Source organism: Microchirus variegatus (assembly GCF_963457635.1).
Source record: "Microchirus variegatus genome assembly, chromosome: 5".
NCBI classification, from domain to species: domain Eukaryota; kingdom Metazoa; phylum Chordata; class Actinopteri; order Pleuronectiformes; family Soleidae; genus Microchirus; species Microchirus variegatus.
In genome coordinates this window covers 8,060,420-8,077,280 of record NC_139806.1, presented here as the reverse complement: position 1 = coordinate 8,077,280, position 16,861 = coordinate 8,060,420, and the positions used below count along the sequence as shown (strand labels likewise).

At 39.3% G+C, this 16,861-nt stretch overlaps 1 protein-coding gene across 1 annotated transcript in view; it reads right to left on the bottom strand.

The window, feature by feature from the left end:
- Positions 1-16,861, bottom strand: part of ak5 (adenylate kinase 5) — a gene marked incomplete at its 5' end in the record, with an annotated part of 70,844 nt that overhangs the window by 18,688 nt on the left and 35,295 nt on the right. Inside the window, 4 exons of the mRNA XM_083890390.1 lie at positions 626-670; positions 1,448-1,493; positions 9,517-9,590; positions 15,256-15,346. Coding sequence (XP_083746516.1) covers positions 626-670; positions 1,448-1,493; positions 9,517-9,590; positions 15,256-15,346 — 256 coding nt within the window. The remainder of the gene's footprint in view (positions 1-625; positions 671-1,447; positions 1,494-9,516; positions 9,591-15,255; positions 15,347-16,861) is intronic.

The following is a 16,861-nucleotide window of genomic DNA, read 5'->3' as shown; positions in this document are numbered from 1 at the left end:
ACGTGAAATAAAACTTAAAATAAATAAGATATGCATCGTTTAGCCTATACTGCAATTTTTAAAATCGCAGGAGGCAAATTAACAATTGTTAAAGCCAAAATGTTTGTCAAAATATGTTTTTTTTTCTAAAGAAAGAGAATAATGAAGCAAAAATTACCTCTCATATCGCGTATCATATCACAACCAGAATTATCTCAATGAGATATTTATTCAAAGTCGTTCAGGACAGCAGCAGCTCATGTCACGCTCTTATTTTGAAGTTTTTGTGATGTTTCGAACGAGGGATTTGCTGCTAATTTAACCAGCAACTCCATTCTCTCTGCATAATGTCTTGTTGTCTGATGATAAATGTTGCTGAAACGAGTCATGACAGTCGACAGAAGCAAAAAAAACAACTTTTTTTAAAAAAATGACTTCATTAACTTCCCCTCGATAAGCGACAATTGAAATCAGCGCGACCCTCTAAGAACAGATGTGTGTCCTCCAGGCCACGCAGCTGAAAACCGCTCTTGCATCACAGCCTCAGTTTGACTTCTGCACAAAACACAACTGTGCGTGCATGTGTGTGTGTCTGTGTGTGTGTGTGTGTCTGTGTGCGTGCGTGCGCTCCTCAGCATGTACGTACCAATCACGAAGATGACCTTTGGTTTCCTGTGTTCTGTGCTATAACCTGTCAGAGGAGAGGAAATCAGATTAACATGTGCTGCAGCTCAGCCGCGCATGTGGAACATGCATCACATACGAACACATGAACGCAAACGCATACATAATTACCGCCGTATTAAGCTGTTTGCACGCGCTGTCACACCACGTATAAGCTGCTGAATTATATACTAAACTCTGGAATGAGCATGTGTGAGTGAGTGAGCTGTTTCTTATGTGTATTATAGCTTATATTCTTATATATTCTTTTGTATTATTGTTTTTAAATCCACATTTTATTGGCTCCTTTTGGCCCTCTTATTGTTTGAATAATAACAAGAATGTTTATTGATCAATTGAAGTACAAGTGAAGCTGAATAGTTAGTATCAGCATCAACAATAAACAAGCAAATGTGGAAAAACGTCTTACATGTGACATAAGACGAGTTGATGAAACCCTGCTTTCGTGGAAATACTAATCGATCTATACATCGACTGTGACGACGCAGTTTTGGAATTTGATTTGGAGCAGTGAGACGAGCATGTCCAATCACTCCGCTGTCGTCGTTACAGCTGACGAGATAACCGTCGGACCTAAGCGACGACAGTAAATCTGTCTTCCTTCCCGTTTATTACTCATTCAGAGACACACACTCGCACACAGTGTGAGATGAAACGAACGCAGTGAGCTGCATAATAAAAGCTTTGCTGATACGACTGCTGTTGCTGCTTTGTCACCTGTGCGCGATGAACGTAAGACGGGACAAGAGACTGAAAATGAAAAAGAGGCCTTTTATAAACTCACTTTCCGCGGCTCCCTCGGCGTACTCGATGTCTTCCTCGTCTTCAGGCTGGAAAGACATGAGACATCACTTCATAAACAGTATTTTTTATACTTGATTGAGCTGCAACTAATGCTTTTGTATTAAAGTAGACATATTATACCCTATTTCTCCAAGTGAACCTAGTTCCCTGGTGTCCTAATGAACATGTGACATGCTTTGGTCAAAATACCTTAAGGATGAAGCACCACAGCAGTTCAATCACTCTGCCAAAACAGCCCTGTTCAGAACGCTCGGTTTTTGAGTGCCTGTCTCTTTAAATATGCAAATGAGACACAGGAAACTACGTCAGCGTCACTGAGGCTCCGGCAGCTAACAGCAGTTAGCATTTGGAAAAGCCATCATTTGCCGACTCCAGCCCGGCACATTGTCGTCATATATAAAATGTAAATCCTCTGAGGCTGGAAGTTTGTGTAGAACTCTGTGCTGCACTGTGCAGTCAAGAACAGAACACTTTGCAGACTTCCGCTCTTCCGGATACTATTGCCCTCACCTGCACTCTCGCGTTTTTTTAGGGAAAAAGCGGAGCTCCCCGAGACAACAATTTCAGGAATGTCTTATTGTGACGTAGCGATGAGTGCGGAAGTCAATATCGTGTTTTATCTCCTGTACTTAGACTGAGGAGGACCACAAAAACATGACTGAGTCAACTTTTTTCACACCATCGGCACATAGACTAGAGACACTCTCCCAGGACACCACATTCTTTTCCATCGCATCTTCATTTTCTAATTTAAACAACACAACTTCACGTATCAAAGTCAATAAAATCCAGTATTGAAGCAAAATCCTGGAAAACCCTGTGCGACGAAAGTCGCCAAAAGACGAGGAACGATGATGGCGATAACTTACAACTGTCTTTTAACGCATTCAATTACTTAAAATATACAAGAGAGTGAACAAAGTGGAGGAGGAGTAATGATTCAAGTGAGGAGATTATTGAATTTGATATTCAACAGTTCATCAAGGCGCCTAATGGACTGCAGAGTTTAAGTGTGGCCTCATTTCTACATGGAAAAATGACAAGGCACAGTTTTAAAATTATAACGTTAATGGATCTTGCAAATGGCACAATTTGCACCACTTTGTGTTTCAAGTACAGATCAGAGCCTGCTATTATTGACTCAGCAGCCATGTAAAACTTGTACTGAGGAAAGGTTTTTGAAATGTTTTTTTCTCGTTGTTATTCAGTTTTATTTACCACGTTGTAATAATTGTCAAAGCTGAGTGTGAATTCATGAACCGAAACGATGTAACGTTATTTGTCCGATGCGTCCTTCATCTGAAAACGGGGTCTGTCAAGCAAAACTATCAGACCTGGCTGAGGGAGGGAGCGTTTGTGTGCATATACAGGGGCAGCGTGGGGGCGTGTGAAGATGAGAAACATTTTATCCTTTCAAAAATACTCTTAAATGATTGGGCTTTTGAAATGTTTCACTGATAAGTGACACAAAATCTAAACACCGCTAACGTTGTGTGACGCAGTGATAAAAAACAACTGACTGTACGTTTATTGTAGGAGTAAAAATATTGAAGTACACCAGGTTTTTGTAAGTGATTGATATGTTAACTGCATTGAAACCACTGAACTCAATGCAAAGAAAAGCCTTTTGTCTTATTTAAATCAGCTTGTCGGTTCAGTCACATCCAGGCGCAGCATCTCAGAAAGCTTAAAGCGTTGGCTTAGCATCTAAGGCTTATTGTTTTTGTCCTCAGTGAACCTATGTACATTTGCCTCCTCTTTTCTGTTCATCCATGACATTGTGTGGAGTCTTAATCAGCGCTGTGTATTAATTTAAAAAAACAAACAAAAAAACAGTGGGAATGTAACTTTTTTAAGTTTTAAAAAAGCACTACAAATTTAAGGAAAGAGCACTCATCTTTGACCAACTTTTGTCTGAAGTTCCTGTCTCTCCTTTATCCTCTTATGACTCATTTGGTCCAAGCGCATCAGGGAAAGCAAAACCCAAAAAGGAAGTCTTTTATTCATTTATTTACATCTTAACCCTTTGAGGTACACACCAAGAAAAAAGCAAAGGAAAATTATTTCTTTGCATTTTTTATTATTTTATTTTATTTCCTTATGATAACCAATATATATATATATATATATATATATATATATATATATATATATATATATATATATATTTTAAATTAGACCCTACAGTATTTCAGATACAGTTCTCTACCAAACGGTTGAGACGTCTGTTCATAATACACCTGGTTTGCTTAAAGGCGCCATATCTAAGAATGTGGCCAAAAACGGTTACTACATTCAAATTCAAAATACCAAGGTCTTTTAGGTTTCTGGCAACCCGCGGTTGCTCGGCAGCTGAGACTCTACTGACTGCAATGATTGGTAGATGGCGGTAGGTGGCACCACATGCCAAGACATGATTTCAAAACATAAACATGATTTACAGTCTGCAAAAGATTTTTTTTAATGCAAATATTTTGGCTGTACTGTTGTTGTTGGTGAGTTCAGTTTGTTATATGAACATTTTTCTATGCGAATTATTATTAGGAGGATTTTATGGCCAATTTATTACATAATGCACCTTTAATTCAAAAAGTACAACATTCAGAACAAGTCCCATTAAGTGTTTGTGAGTTCAGCTTGATGCATTTTTCAATGAAATATAGTGATTTAAAGTGTGGTCGACCAAATGGTTGAGTAGTACTTTAAAGGGTTAAGCTTCTGCTTCAAAATGGCAAAATGGAAAAAACACTGCAGCACATGGTGATAGCATTTATAAACCCTGGTCTCATAGACGATAATAAATCGTCATTGACACTGATGAGGTTACAGACACATTACACTGGATCTATATTTCCACTTAACAGCAATACTCTGTGTCGACGATGCTGTGAGAAACATCGCTCCTCATGTCCTCATGCTGCGATTTGGCCAGTGACGCACTAAGAGACACATCGACAGAAGCAGACGGATGATTTTTAAAAAAATGGTGTGAAGTGGAAGCCAAAGAACAACGACCTGCCCTCAACACCGTCGCTCTATCCTAACTCTGATATTGACTTTTTGACTTTTTCGGGGTCAACGTGGAGCTGCTAAAGTTTGCGTCGCCAATTAGACGAAAGGGAAAGCGTGAAGCAGAGATCTGTGTTGGTGATAAATAAATGCTGTCAGTGTGGGGGAGAGCTGGGTGCCAGTGAAGAGTCTTGGCATGTGGGCACACCAACTGCTCTGATGACTCAGAGAGAAACACATGACAAGCACACATTGGTTCCACGTGATATCACAGGATATGTAAACACACTCACGCTCACACTGTTGTGATCATTTCCTGGCAATCTACTTTCTGTATGTCGGTGATGAGCTGCAGCATCAGTGCGCTGTCAGAAACACCTACATTCCAAAATGTCACCTGGTGATGGATGAAAATGGTGCTCTATGCTGGAGAAACGACGACAAGGTCACGTCTTTGTCATGATGCTTTTAAGGTGCATTCATAATGCAGTGCATCGCGTCCGTTAATCTCTCACACTTCAGGATCATTTGGCCTGATAATCTGTTCAAATTCTGGTGATTCTGGTGTTTTGGAGAGCAGGGGATGCTCCTTTAGACCTTCTACTCTACCTGTTTAGGAGAGCAGGGGATGCTCCTTTAGACCTTCTACTCTACCTGTTTAGGAGAGCAGGGGATGCTCCTTTAGACCTTCTACTCTACCTGTTTAGGAGATTATGGTGTTCTGGAGAGCAGGGGATGCTCCTTTAGACCTTCTACTCTACCTGTTTAGGAGAGCAGGGGATGCTCCTTTAGACCTTCTACTCTACCTGTTGAGGAGATTATGGTGATCTGGAGACTCAGGGGATACTCCTTTAGACCTTCTACTCTACCTGTTGAGGAGACTCAGGGGATACTCCTTTAGACCTTCTACTCTACATATTGAGGTGATTAAGGTGTTTTAGAGAACAGGGGATGCTTCTTTAGACCTTCTACTCTACCTATTTAGGAGACTAAGGTGTTTTGGAGAGCAGAGGATGCTCCTTTAGACCTTCTACTCTACCTGTTGAGGAGACTCAGGGGATACTCCTTTAGACCTTCTAATCTACCTGTTTAGGAGAGCAGGGGATGGTCCTTTAGACCTTCTACTCTACCTGTTGAGGAGATTATGGTGTTCTGGAGACTCAGGGGATACTCCTTTAGACCTTCTACTCTACCTGTTGAGGAGACTCAGGGGATACTCCTTTAGACCTTCTACTCTACCTGTTGAGGAGACTCAGGGGATGCTCCTTTAGACCTTCTACTCTACATATTGAGGTGATTAAGGTGTTTTAGAGAACAGGGGATGCTTCTTTAGACCTTCTACTCTACCTGTTGAGGAGACTAAGGTGTTTTGGAGAGCAGAAGATGCTCCTTTAGACCTTCTACTCTACCTGTTGAGGAGACTCAGGGGATACTCCTTTAGACCTTCTACTCTACCTGTTGAGGAGACTCAGGGGATACTCCTTTAGACCTTCTACTCTACCTATTTAGGAGACTAAGGTGTTTTAGAGAGCAGAGGATGCTCCTTTAGACCTTCTACTCTACCTGTTGAGGAGACTAAGGTGTTTTAGAGAACAGGGGATGCTTCTTTAGACCTTCTACTCTACCTGTTGAGGAGATTATGGTGATCTGGAGACTCAGGGGATACTCCTTTAGACCTTCTACTCTACCTGTTGAGGAGACTCAGGGGATACTCCTTTAGACCTTCTACTCTACATATTGAGGTGATTAAGGTGTTTTAGAGAACAGGGGATGCTTCTTTAGACCTTCTACTCTACCTATTTAGGAGACTAAGGTGTTTTGGAGAGCAGAGGATGCTCCTTTAGACCTTCTACTCTACCTGTTGAGGAGACTCAGGGGATACTCCTTTAGACCTTCTATTCTACCTGTTTAGGAGAGCAGGGGATGGTCCTTTAGACCTTCTACTCTACCTGTTGAGGAGATTATGGTGTTCTGGAGACTCAGGGGATACTCCTTTAGACCTTCTACTCTACCTGTTGAGGAGACTCAGGGGATACTCCTTTAGACCTTCTACTCTACCTGTTGAGGAGACTCAGGGGATGCTCCTTTAGACCTTCTACTCTACATATTGAGGTGATTAAGGTGTTTTAGAGAACAGGGGATGCTTCTTTAGACCTTCTACTCTACCTGTTGAGGAGACTAAGGTGTTTTGGAGAGCAGAAGATGCTCCTTTAGACCTTCTACTCTACCTGTTGAGGAGACTCAGGGGATACTCCTTTAGACCTTCTACTCTACCTGTTGAGGAGACTCAGGGGATACTCCTTTAGACCTTCTACTCTACCTATTTAGGAGACTAAGGTGTTTTAGAGAGCAGAGGATGCTCCTTTAGACCTTCTACTCTACCTGTTGAGGAGACTAAGGTGTTTTGGAGAGCAGAGGATGCTCCTTTAGACCTTCTACTCTACCTGTTGAGGAGACTAAGGTGTTTTGGAGAGCAGAGGATGCTCCTTTAGACCTTCTACTATACATATTGAGACTAATTCATTTTGGAGAGCATAACGCTTTCTAATTCTTTCTAATGTTAATAGTCAATATCTTCTATATTCTACGTTCACAGATATGGAAATGCTTGTTTATTATGTATTCCCTTCAGACAGCAACAGAAGACTAAAAGCACAATGAAGACAGAGGCTGAATAATTTGTTTCTCGACTCCATATGTGAGGATGGGAAATAAGACAGAGGTCATTGTTTCTGTGTGGAGAGGTGATGCTCGTCTGCTTCCTCACGCAACAGCTTTCTGCATCTCTGGACATGAGGAGCGCTGAATCATATGGCCTTTGAATTGAAAATGAGCTCAGCATTTGTCATTTTTGAAAAGTCATTTGTAGAGAGAGAGAGAGAGAGAGTCAGAGAGGAGGACCAGGACTCGCTCGTTAGTGAAATTTGATTTCAACAATGGGACAAAAATGTCACTCCTGAAAGGACAATGCGATTGTTATTCGGTTACTGCTGATGATAAAAATCAAGGAAGATTAATTGAACATTTTCACAACAGAAATACACAAGTAATGTTGTTTTGTCCCAGTGGTGTCTATGAGACCCATCCTAACTAATTTAAAATCTACATTTACTTATGTTTAAATCGCTTATCCTTTTTAACACAGACCAAAATGTCCATGAAGAGCTCCTATTCAAAGAAGATTTTATATATTACAACATGCTCGTTAGTGACGACCCCAAACATATGATGTATAGAACAAGATGTCTTATTTTTATTTTTAAGTAGGAACAGTCTTGCAAACTTAAGTGCCGTTTGTGAGCTGAAGCGGGGGACGTTTAGGATTTCTGTTAACGCAAGCCAATTAAAAAGAGAAAGCTCGAAGCACAGTGAAAACCCCTGGAGTTAGACACTTAAACACAGAATGAGCTGGCAGGATCGAAAAGAGTCGTTCTACCAATGGCATCAGGGAACGGTGCAATTACATGCTGATGAAGTGAAGCCACCTGATGGGCAGCGGGACTGAAAAATAGATAAAAATCCAAGGCAAAGTTGGTGGATATATGAGTTATTAATGTGTCTGTCTGCCTGTCTGATGAACTATATAACTATTATGAACCAGCTAAGTAATTAACAAACTGACTGATGAACTAACTGATGAACTAACTAACTAATTAATTCACTAACTATGACGAATGAACTAACAAACTAACTAGCGAAACTAACTAACTGATGAACTAGTTTACTAGCTTATGGACTAGCTAGCTAGCTAACTAACTATCTATGATGAACAAATTAACTAGCTAACTAACTTATGGACCAGCCAACTAAATGATGAACCAGCTAACTAATGAACAAACTCACTAACTGAAGAACTAGCTAACGCACTAGCTAACTAACTAATTAACTAACCATGATGAACAAATTAACTGATGAATCAGCTAACTAATGAGCTAGCTAAATAACTAAGATGAACAAATGAAATAACTGATGAACCAGCTAACTAATGAACTAACTAATGAACTAGCTAACTAACCAATTAATTAAATATTACTATCTATGACGAATGAACTAACAAACTAACTAACTAGCTAACTAACTAACTGATGAACTAGTCGACTAGCTTATGGGCTAGCTAGCTAACTAACTAACTATCTATCTATGATGAACAAATTAACTAGCTAACTAACTGATTAAGTAGCTAATTAACTTATGGACCAGCTAACTAACTGATGAACCAGCTAACTAACTAATGAACTAGCTAACTAACTAATGAACTAGCTAATTAATTAACTAAACAAATATGGTGAATGAACAAACTAACTAGATAACTTACTATTGAAGTAGCTAACTAACTAACTATTGAACTAAGTAGCTAGCTAACTAACTAGCCTCTTCAGAAGGTGGTGCGCTGAGTCCTGATGTGATACTTATCAGAGGAGCACAGTAAACCTTTTGTTGTCATGAACATAAATCACATTTCTGATAGAAAGAAGAACAGGGTCCTCTAGCTGTCACTCGCTGATTGTCCTGCTGCACTTTTGTGTGTGTGTGTGTGTGTGTGTGTGTGTGTGTGTGTGTGTGTGTGTGAGGGAGAGAAGCAATATATCACTTCTCTTCATGTTTGTTGATCAGATGAGTTTGGTACCAGAGGGTTAAGTTTATACTCTGTACAAACACTGATGAGTGTTGTTGTAAACTTGAGTTACTGCAGCTCGTGCAGCTGTTCCACGAGTCATCGGCCCACGCTGTGATAGCACAGTGTGTGTGTGTGTGTGTGTGTGAGCAGATCAAAACAAGGGCTCATATTAAAATATGTCCAGTTATGTCAAACACAGGTAATATATATAAAAAAAATGCTAATAAAGAACCTGCTCACTCACAGATCAGCTCTAATCTAATACTTGAGATTGGGATTGGTACATCCTCAGTTAACAGCGATGAAGCACAACATCACGACCACATGAGAGGAAAGACTGTGAAGTTCTGTGGTGCAGCCACACACCGTCACAGAAGGAGCCTCACTCACACTCAGCAGGAAACATGAAGTCGACATCTTACCTCACTGTACTTGAAGGTGACATCAGCCAGGCTGCTGCTTTCACCCAGTAGACTCAGGTCCAGCTCGCTGGGGCCTGAACACACACACACAAAAAAACATCCACAACATGCATCAGACTGGAGTGTTTGACATTTTGTCTTTTCACAATGTTTACTTGGTTTCCCACTGAGACAAAGATGTGAGGATGAACGTGACTCATGTCTCTGTGTCGAGAGTGTGGAGCTGCAGAGAGAAATTGATCAGCCCTCCTGAAATCCCGATAAATCCTCACCAAACATAGTTCATTTGTGGCAAGAAATGATTTCCAAAGAGACAACAGATTAAATAGAGACAGTGAACGACACCAGAGGAGGGTGTGGATGTTCAAATCACGTCATTCATGTTGTTTTAATTTTATTGTTTATCTCTGATGCAAAGCACTGTTTCAGCTGTTGTTGTTGTTGTTAAAGTGCTTTATAAATAAAGTTGGATTGGACTGGATTCTTGAACTTTATTGACAACTTTGACAAAAATCAGAACTTTTGACCTGATTTTGATTTTTGATCTGTTTGCTTTCATTACGGCAACTTTAAAAAAAAAAAAAGTTTTATTATGACGTTATGTCTGTTGCCCCTTTCAACAGCAGCCGCAGGTTTACAAAATAAAAGCATAATAGACACGCAGCATTAAAAACATAGTATGAAACCAAAGTCAAACAAATAAAAAGACCTTTAGACCTATTAATTTCAGGTAAATAAATAATAAATGTCCTCATGTCCTTTAACGGAAGTGGATATTAATATCTGTGTGTATGTAACCCATTCATATCATGAATGTAAGGATGTACATTGTCTACATCAGGGGTCACCAACCTTTTTGAGATGAGAGCTACCTGAAGGGTAAAAAATAATATGGAGGGCTACCACATTAACATTTTTTTTTTGTTTACCATTTAAATGATTAATATTATGCATTCAACTGCATACACATTCATTCCAGTGCTTACTCCTAACGATTACCAGTTTATATAAACAATATCAAAGATATTTTATTGACAGATCATACGGATACATGCAAGTGAGGTGAAGTGAGCCCGCGGGCACCGTATTGGCTGCCCGCGGGCTACCAGGTGCCCGCGGGCACCACGTTGGTGACCCCTGGTCTACATCATCACATTCATCCATTCCATTGTGGCTCTGTTCAACCCTTCATCTGACCTCATCATTTCGTTTGTATAATGACAATAAAGATCCTTTTCTTTCCTTTTTATATACGTCATTTAAGAAGCGTTCTTGAATCTTGACGAGATTTGACATCACGTCTCTAAAGACGTACTATTTTCAGACCTGAATATTATGTGCATGTGTGTCACGAATGCTATTATCGTTGTAGTTATTTTTAGTTTTTTCGACACGGAAGAAATATTGTAAAGTCATTTCCGGGAGACGATAAAATAAATCCCATGTGCAGGTTGGACTCATGGAGACCAAAACCTGGTCCAAATGAGGCACCTGTAACTTTAGGGCTAAGGCTGGGTAGGGATTAGGATTAGGATTTAAACCAGGTTTTGGTTGAATGAATGGAAGTTGATGCATTGTGTTTGGAAGAATAGAATAATAATAAAAAAAGAAAATAAGTGTGAGTACTCCCCTTATACATTATTCGTTTGTGGAGTGTACGTATGTCGGTTTATGACTAAATTATTCAACGCTAAATTATGAACATCCTCTGTAAATAAAAGATTCACAGCATCTATTCAAATATTTAGTCTGTATTAAAATAACTCAAAACTGGACTTATGTACTATTTACTTATTTCCAACAGTGATTTAAAGGTGCATTATGTAATAAATCTAAAGCAACTGGCCATAAAATCCGTCCTAATATGTCACAGAGACTCAGGAATAATGTTCATATAACAAACTGAACTCACCAACAACAACAGTACAGACAAAATATTTTCATTAGAAAAAATTATTTTGCAGACTGCAAATCATGTTTATGTTTTGAGATCATGTTTTGGCATGTGGCGCCACCTACCGCCGTCTACCAATCATTGCAGTCAGTAGAGTCTCAGCTGCCGAGCAACCACGGGTTGCCAGTTACGTCAAAAAAACGAAACCTAAAAGACCTCGACATTTTGAATTTGAATGTAGTAACCGTTTTTGGCCACATTCTTACATATGGCACCTTTTTTTATTTATTATTTTTTTATTTAACCTTTATTTAACCAGATAAAAGACCCATTGAGATCAAGATCTCTTTCACAAGGGTGACCTGGCCAAGAAAGGCAGCAGCACACATCAAAAGTTAAAGCAGGAAATGCAACATTTACAAAACAAAACATTGAAATATAAAATTGCAACTAGATAAACATAAAGTGCAGTTGTGATCACAGTAACGATTTAAGAACATAGACACTGTTCAAAGGATTTCTGTTGTCTGTCTTTTAAGATGGAGAGGAAAGCTCCTAATGAAATAAAAGCCAGCATTTTAAGTTCGGTTTGGAGAGTATTCCAAGCAGCAGGGGCAGAGAAACTTTAAACACCAAGCACACACAGTGCATGTTATTATGCAAATGTGGTCAGATGTAAACACTTGTGCACTCTGGTGTTTTATCTAAGTAACACAATGCAAAGCATGAAAACAGAATACTGACAAACACCTGCGCTCAAAGTTAATTCCTTCTCAAAGCGGTCGACTGCGATGCTGTGATGAAGTCTGACACAAATTGCATCTTCCATCGCTTTCCTCGGTGGAAATGAATCGTAAATAATGCTTCCCCTCGGCAGCTTTTTCTTCTTCTACACCCCCCACCCCACTCCCCATTATGTCGGAGCCTGCTGATTAGAGAAGTGGGTTTGACTCTGTGAGGCAGAAGCTTCAAACATTCAGGCGGATTCCGGAGAGACTGTGTGAGGCTGTAAATTTCGCAGCTGCATTATGTTAAACAGCCTCAGACTTGAACCAGATTTAGGGAGAAATAGTTTTTTCCGCAGCTCCTGACCGAGGAGTCGGAGTGAACTGGCCTTTGGTCGGCGACAGCGAGGACCTCGGTCCACGTGATACTCACACGGCTGCAGGAGAGGTCCAGCAGTTTCCGCTCTGCTGGGAGAAAAGTAGCACTAACAGCAGCAGATGGACCTTCTCTCGTACAGTAGAGTGTGCTGTGCAGACTCCTGATCTATATTTAGATTACACAATCTTTCTGCTCCCTGCAGCCTCTCCTCATGCATCTTCTTCTTTGTGATGAAAAGACATCACCTGATGATTTTTGAGGGGATGGAGACCTCTCTGAGTGGACTCTATTTCAAGATGTTTTCCCTTTTAATTCCTGCATATGGAAAAACCTATAGTGGGTCAGCATTATGGAAAACATCTTGACAATGATATTGATGCCACAAAAAAAGCTTTCTTAAACCCACACAGAATTAATTTGCACTAGATAATATCAAGGAAAAATGGGAAACAGTACACAGGGCAAGATGACTTTATGATTACTAAATAGCTTGTGTGTTCTCAGATTTAGAGATTAGGCAAATTGGACACTCTAATTTGGACTGGGTCGGCTGGGATTGGCACCGGAGACCGGAGACCCCGGATAAAGTGGTCGAAGATAAATGGATGGATGGTACTGCAAAGATAATATCGTCTAATAATTGACATTACAGAGTTAATACCTAAATATTTCTTTGAAAATAATGTTGAGCACCTTATGTAGGAAAAATCTTAATTCATGTCATAATAGAGGAAGAATAAGGTTATGTAGAATAAGGTGTTAATACGTGCTTAATGATTATTAATAAAGGGCTAGTATGCTACTTATATATGTTCGTAAGCACCTAGTTAATGGTGGATATGTGTTCCCTAATCTAAAGTGTTTTTTTCTGAATAAAAGTAGGTAGAAATGTCCCCCGTGGACCTCTGGGTAAAGTCCACGACCTCACCAATCAAACCAAACACACACAGAGAAAAACTGAGCTGTCTGTCCAGTACTTAGTCTACTAAGTTATGTGTTGTTTATTTAACCAGAGTTCACCAGTAAACGTGAGGAGCCGTGATGAGCAGATAACACACATCACATCATCATCATCATCATCATCCGAGTGATCACAGACTGATTCTAACCTCATTGTTTCTCTGCTTCTCATAAATCAATGTTAACCCTGCTTCGCTGGTTGCTATGACAACCCTCGTGGTAACCAGGGAGATGGTGGGTGATGTTTTTTTTTTTTGGTTTGTTTCTTTTTTACTTCTTTCTTATGAATGTGGACAGTTTTTGAGAAGCCCTCTCTGCACCACAGAAAAAAAGAAAATGAATCTGTTTGTCTGTTTGGCTTATTGCATCATGTTTCATCATTGTTGGTCCCACACTGCAGAGATAAGCACCATTAACGTGTGTTATTTCATTCTTATTTCATGTATTAGAACATAGTTTCGACAAAAGCTTCCTTTCAGGAACTTTGAATGGTATCTAATGATGTATTTTCTTTGTGATATCAATGCACAGACTTTTATTTATTTATTTCAAGTAGAAAGAGATGCTTTTCTTTGGCGTATCAGATAGATATGGAAAATGGAAAAATGGTGCATTTAATTTACTGTATAAGCTGCTTTGTTTGTGGCTCTATGTTCATAGCAGACAGACTGCGATAATACTGTGAACCTAAATTGTTTATTTATTGCAAGTCATCGTCATTATAATCATAATCATAATCAAAACTGTGTGTGCTGCCCACAGCACACACAGGCTTTCCATCATAGCCGTTTTTACGCAGTGATAAAATCATTCAAACGTTCTTTAATGAAGTAAAAGCAGCGACATGGTCAGTATTTTAGTTGGAGTCTAAGCTTTTATGTATGCATTTTTTTGTACAGTAAGTTTTTATTTGTTTTGAATGAATAAATGTTAACTTTTGTCTTAAAGGTGCCATATGTAAGAAAGTGGCCAAAAACGGTTACTACATTCAAATTCAAAATACAGAGGTCTCTTACCGAGGTTTCGTTTTCTGACCTAACTGGCAACCTGTGGTTGCTCGGCAGCTGAGACTCTACTGACTGCAATGATTGGTAGGTGGCGCCACATGCCAAAACATGATTTCAAAACATAAACATGATTTGCAGTCTGCAAAATATTTTTTTTAATGCAAATATTTTTGCTGTACTGTTGTTGTTGGTGAGTTCAGTTTGTTATATGAACATTATTCCTGAGTCTCTGTGACATATTAGGAGGATTTTATGGCCAGTTGCTTTACATTTATTACATAATGCACCTTTAAGATTGCCTTTGTGTGATCACATTATCACATTATCTCATACAAACTGTATTGTTTTGATGCCATACTTTGCCTTAACACACTATGCATTGTATCAATTTTTGAATCGAGAATCGTACGAATTGAATCGGTTGAATCGAGAATCGATTTTGAATAGAATCGTGAGCCAGCCAAAGATTCACATCCCTAATTATAATTACCGCTTTTAATTCCTTTATATACTGCTGTTTATGCTAATTGTCTAATCTTACATTATATGAGTGTGTTTATAATTATTTTGGCCATTTTAATTTCCCATAACTCAACATGACGCCTTCGCTTCCCTTCGCTCGCAGACGCTCAAATGTTAAAGAAAAGCTAGAAATCCACGTATATAAAATAAGCACCAATAGGCTATAGACAAACTGGCTGAGATATCCTACGTAAAGATAACAACAACAAAAAAAAAAAGTGTCTCGTCATGAGACGTGTCTCATCATCTCACCAGCTGCAGGCTCTTTGGAGGGAAACAGCTTGTTGTCCAACGTCATGCTGATGTCACAGAAAACCTCCTCCTCATCTCGGTCGGCGTCCAACTGCAAGGAGGAGAGAGGGAAGAAGAAGAAGAAGAAGAAGAATGTGAGGCTTCAATCATGCGCTGATTAGAATATGTGATTCACACCTGCTTTATCCGACTGCAACGCAATCGGCCAAGACACATTTTTATGGCGTTGTGTTGTGCATGTAACACACAGAATGTTGGGCTAAGTTCAGGTGTCGAATCTGTTCTGATCACTTAACAACAATCATAACAACAACGCAAATACTTTCTGGATGAAGTATACTACTGTTCAAAAGTTCTATAAAAGTTATAGGGTCAAATATAATTTTTTTTGTGTGTTTTCCATTAAAAGTCACACTTTTATTCATCAAAATGTGTTTTTTTCTTGTTTTCCGAAAACTTTCAAATATGACTTAGGCAGCTATGCTATTAGGCTAACGATATGATATTTATTAATGCTTAACTAATGCTAATAGTGTTAGCATTTTTGTTCACTAAAAACCAGCCAAGCGAACTTTGAACTGTAACGTATTTCCACATTACACAAATTTAGTCCGATTTTAATTCATTTTGGGTACTTTTTTTGCTCGGGTGTGTTTATATAGTTGGTGAAAATAAGAATAATTTCATCAGATTGCATATAGGTGGTGCAGAAAAAAGGATATGGCACATTCTTAGAGCCTCTGTACAAAAGTTTGGGGTCACCCATACAATTGTTTTTGTGTGTTTTCCATTAAAAGTCACACTTTTATTCATCAAAAGAGTTGCAAAATGAATAGAAAATATAGTCAAAACATTGACAAGATTAGAAATGATGATTTTTATTCAAAATAATCATTTTGCCCTTTCGTCAAAGAACGAGCAAAACTGTTTTCAGCTGTGCTAACATCATTGCACAAGGGTTTTCTAATCATCCAATAGCCTTCTGACGCGATTAGCAAACACAATGTACCATTAGAACACTTTTTAATTTCCATTGAAAACCAGGTGTTTGCAGCTGGAATAATCGTTTACCACATTAACAATGTATAGAGTGTATTTCTGATTCGTCTGATGTTATATTCATTGAAAGTGAATGAAAAGTGCATTTCTAAGTGAGCCCAAACTTTTGAACGTGTAGTGTATAATCCATATTTCCACTCACAGCCCCCACATGGCCACTGAGGTCTGCTGAAATGAAAGTCACGACCTTAACCTACAGCGTCATAAGTAAAACGGACATGCTCAGTCAGAGTTAAGTCGCTGTGACATCCCGAATGAGACTCATTATGAAAAAAAATGAGCTCCGGTCCTAAGGAGGCAGCACATGCACTTATATGAATATTCTGTATTCACCGCACACACCAGAAAACTTTAATCACACTACGCTCATTACGATCCTCCCTCTCTCTCTCTCTCTGTCTGTGGGTGTGATTCCGATTAATCAGCGAACGCTCCAGTGCCTTCCTCCACACGTACGGTCTTCACTGTGGATGAAGCAGAAGCAGATTGAAGAAGAAGAACGATCTCTGTCGTCCAGCAGCTGAAAGGGCGACCGCACCGGGCCACT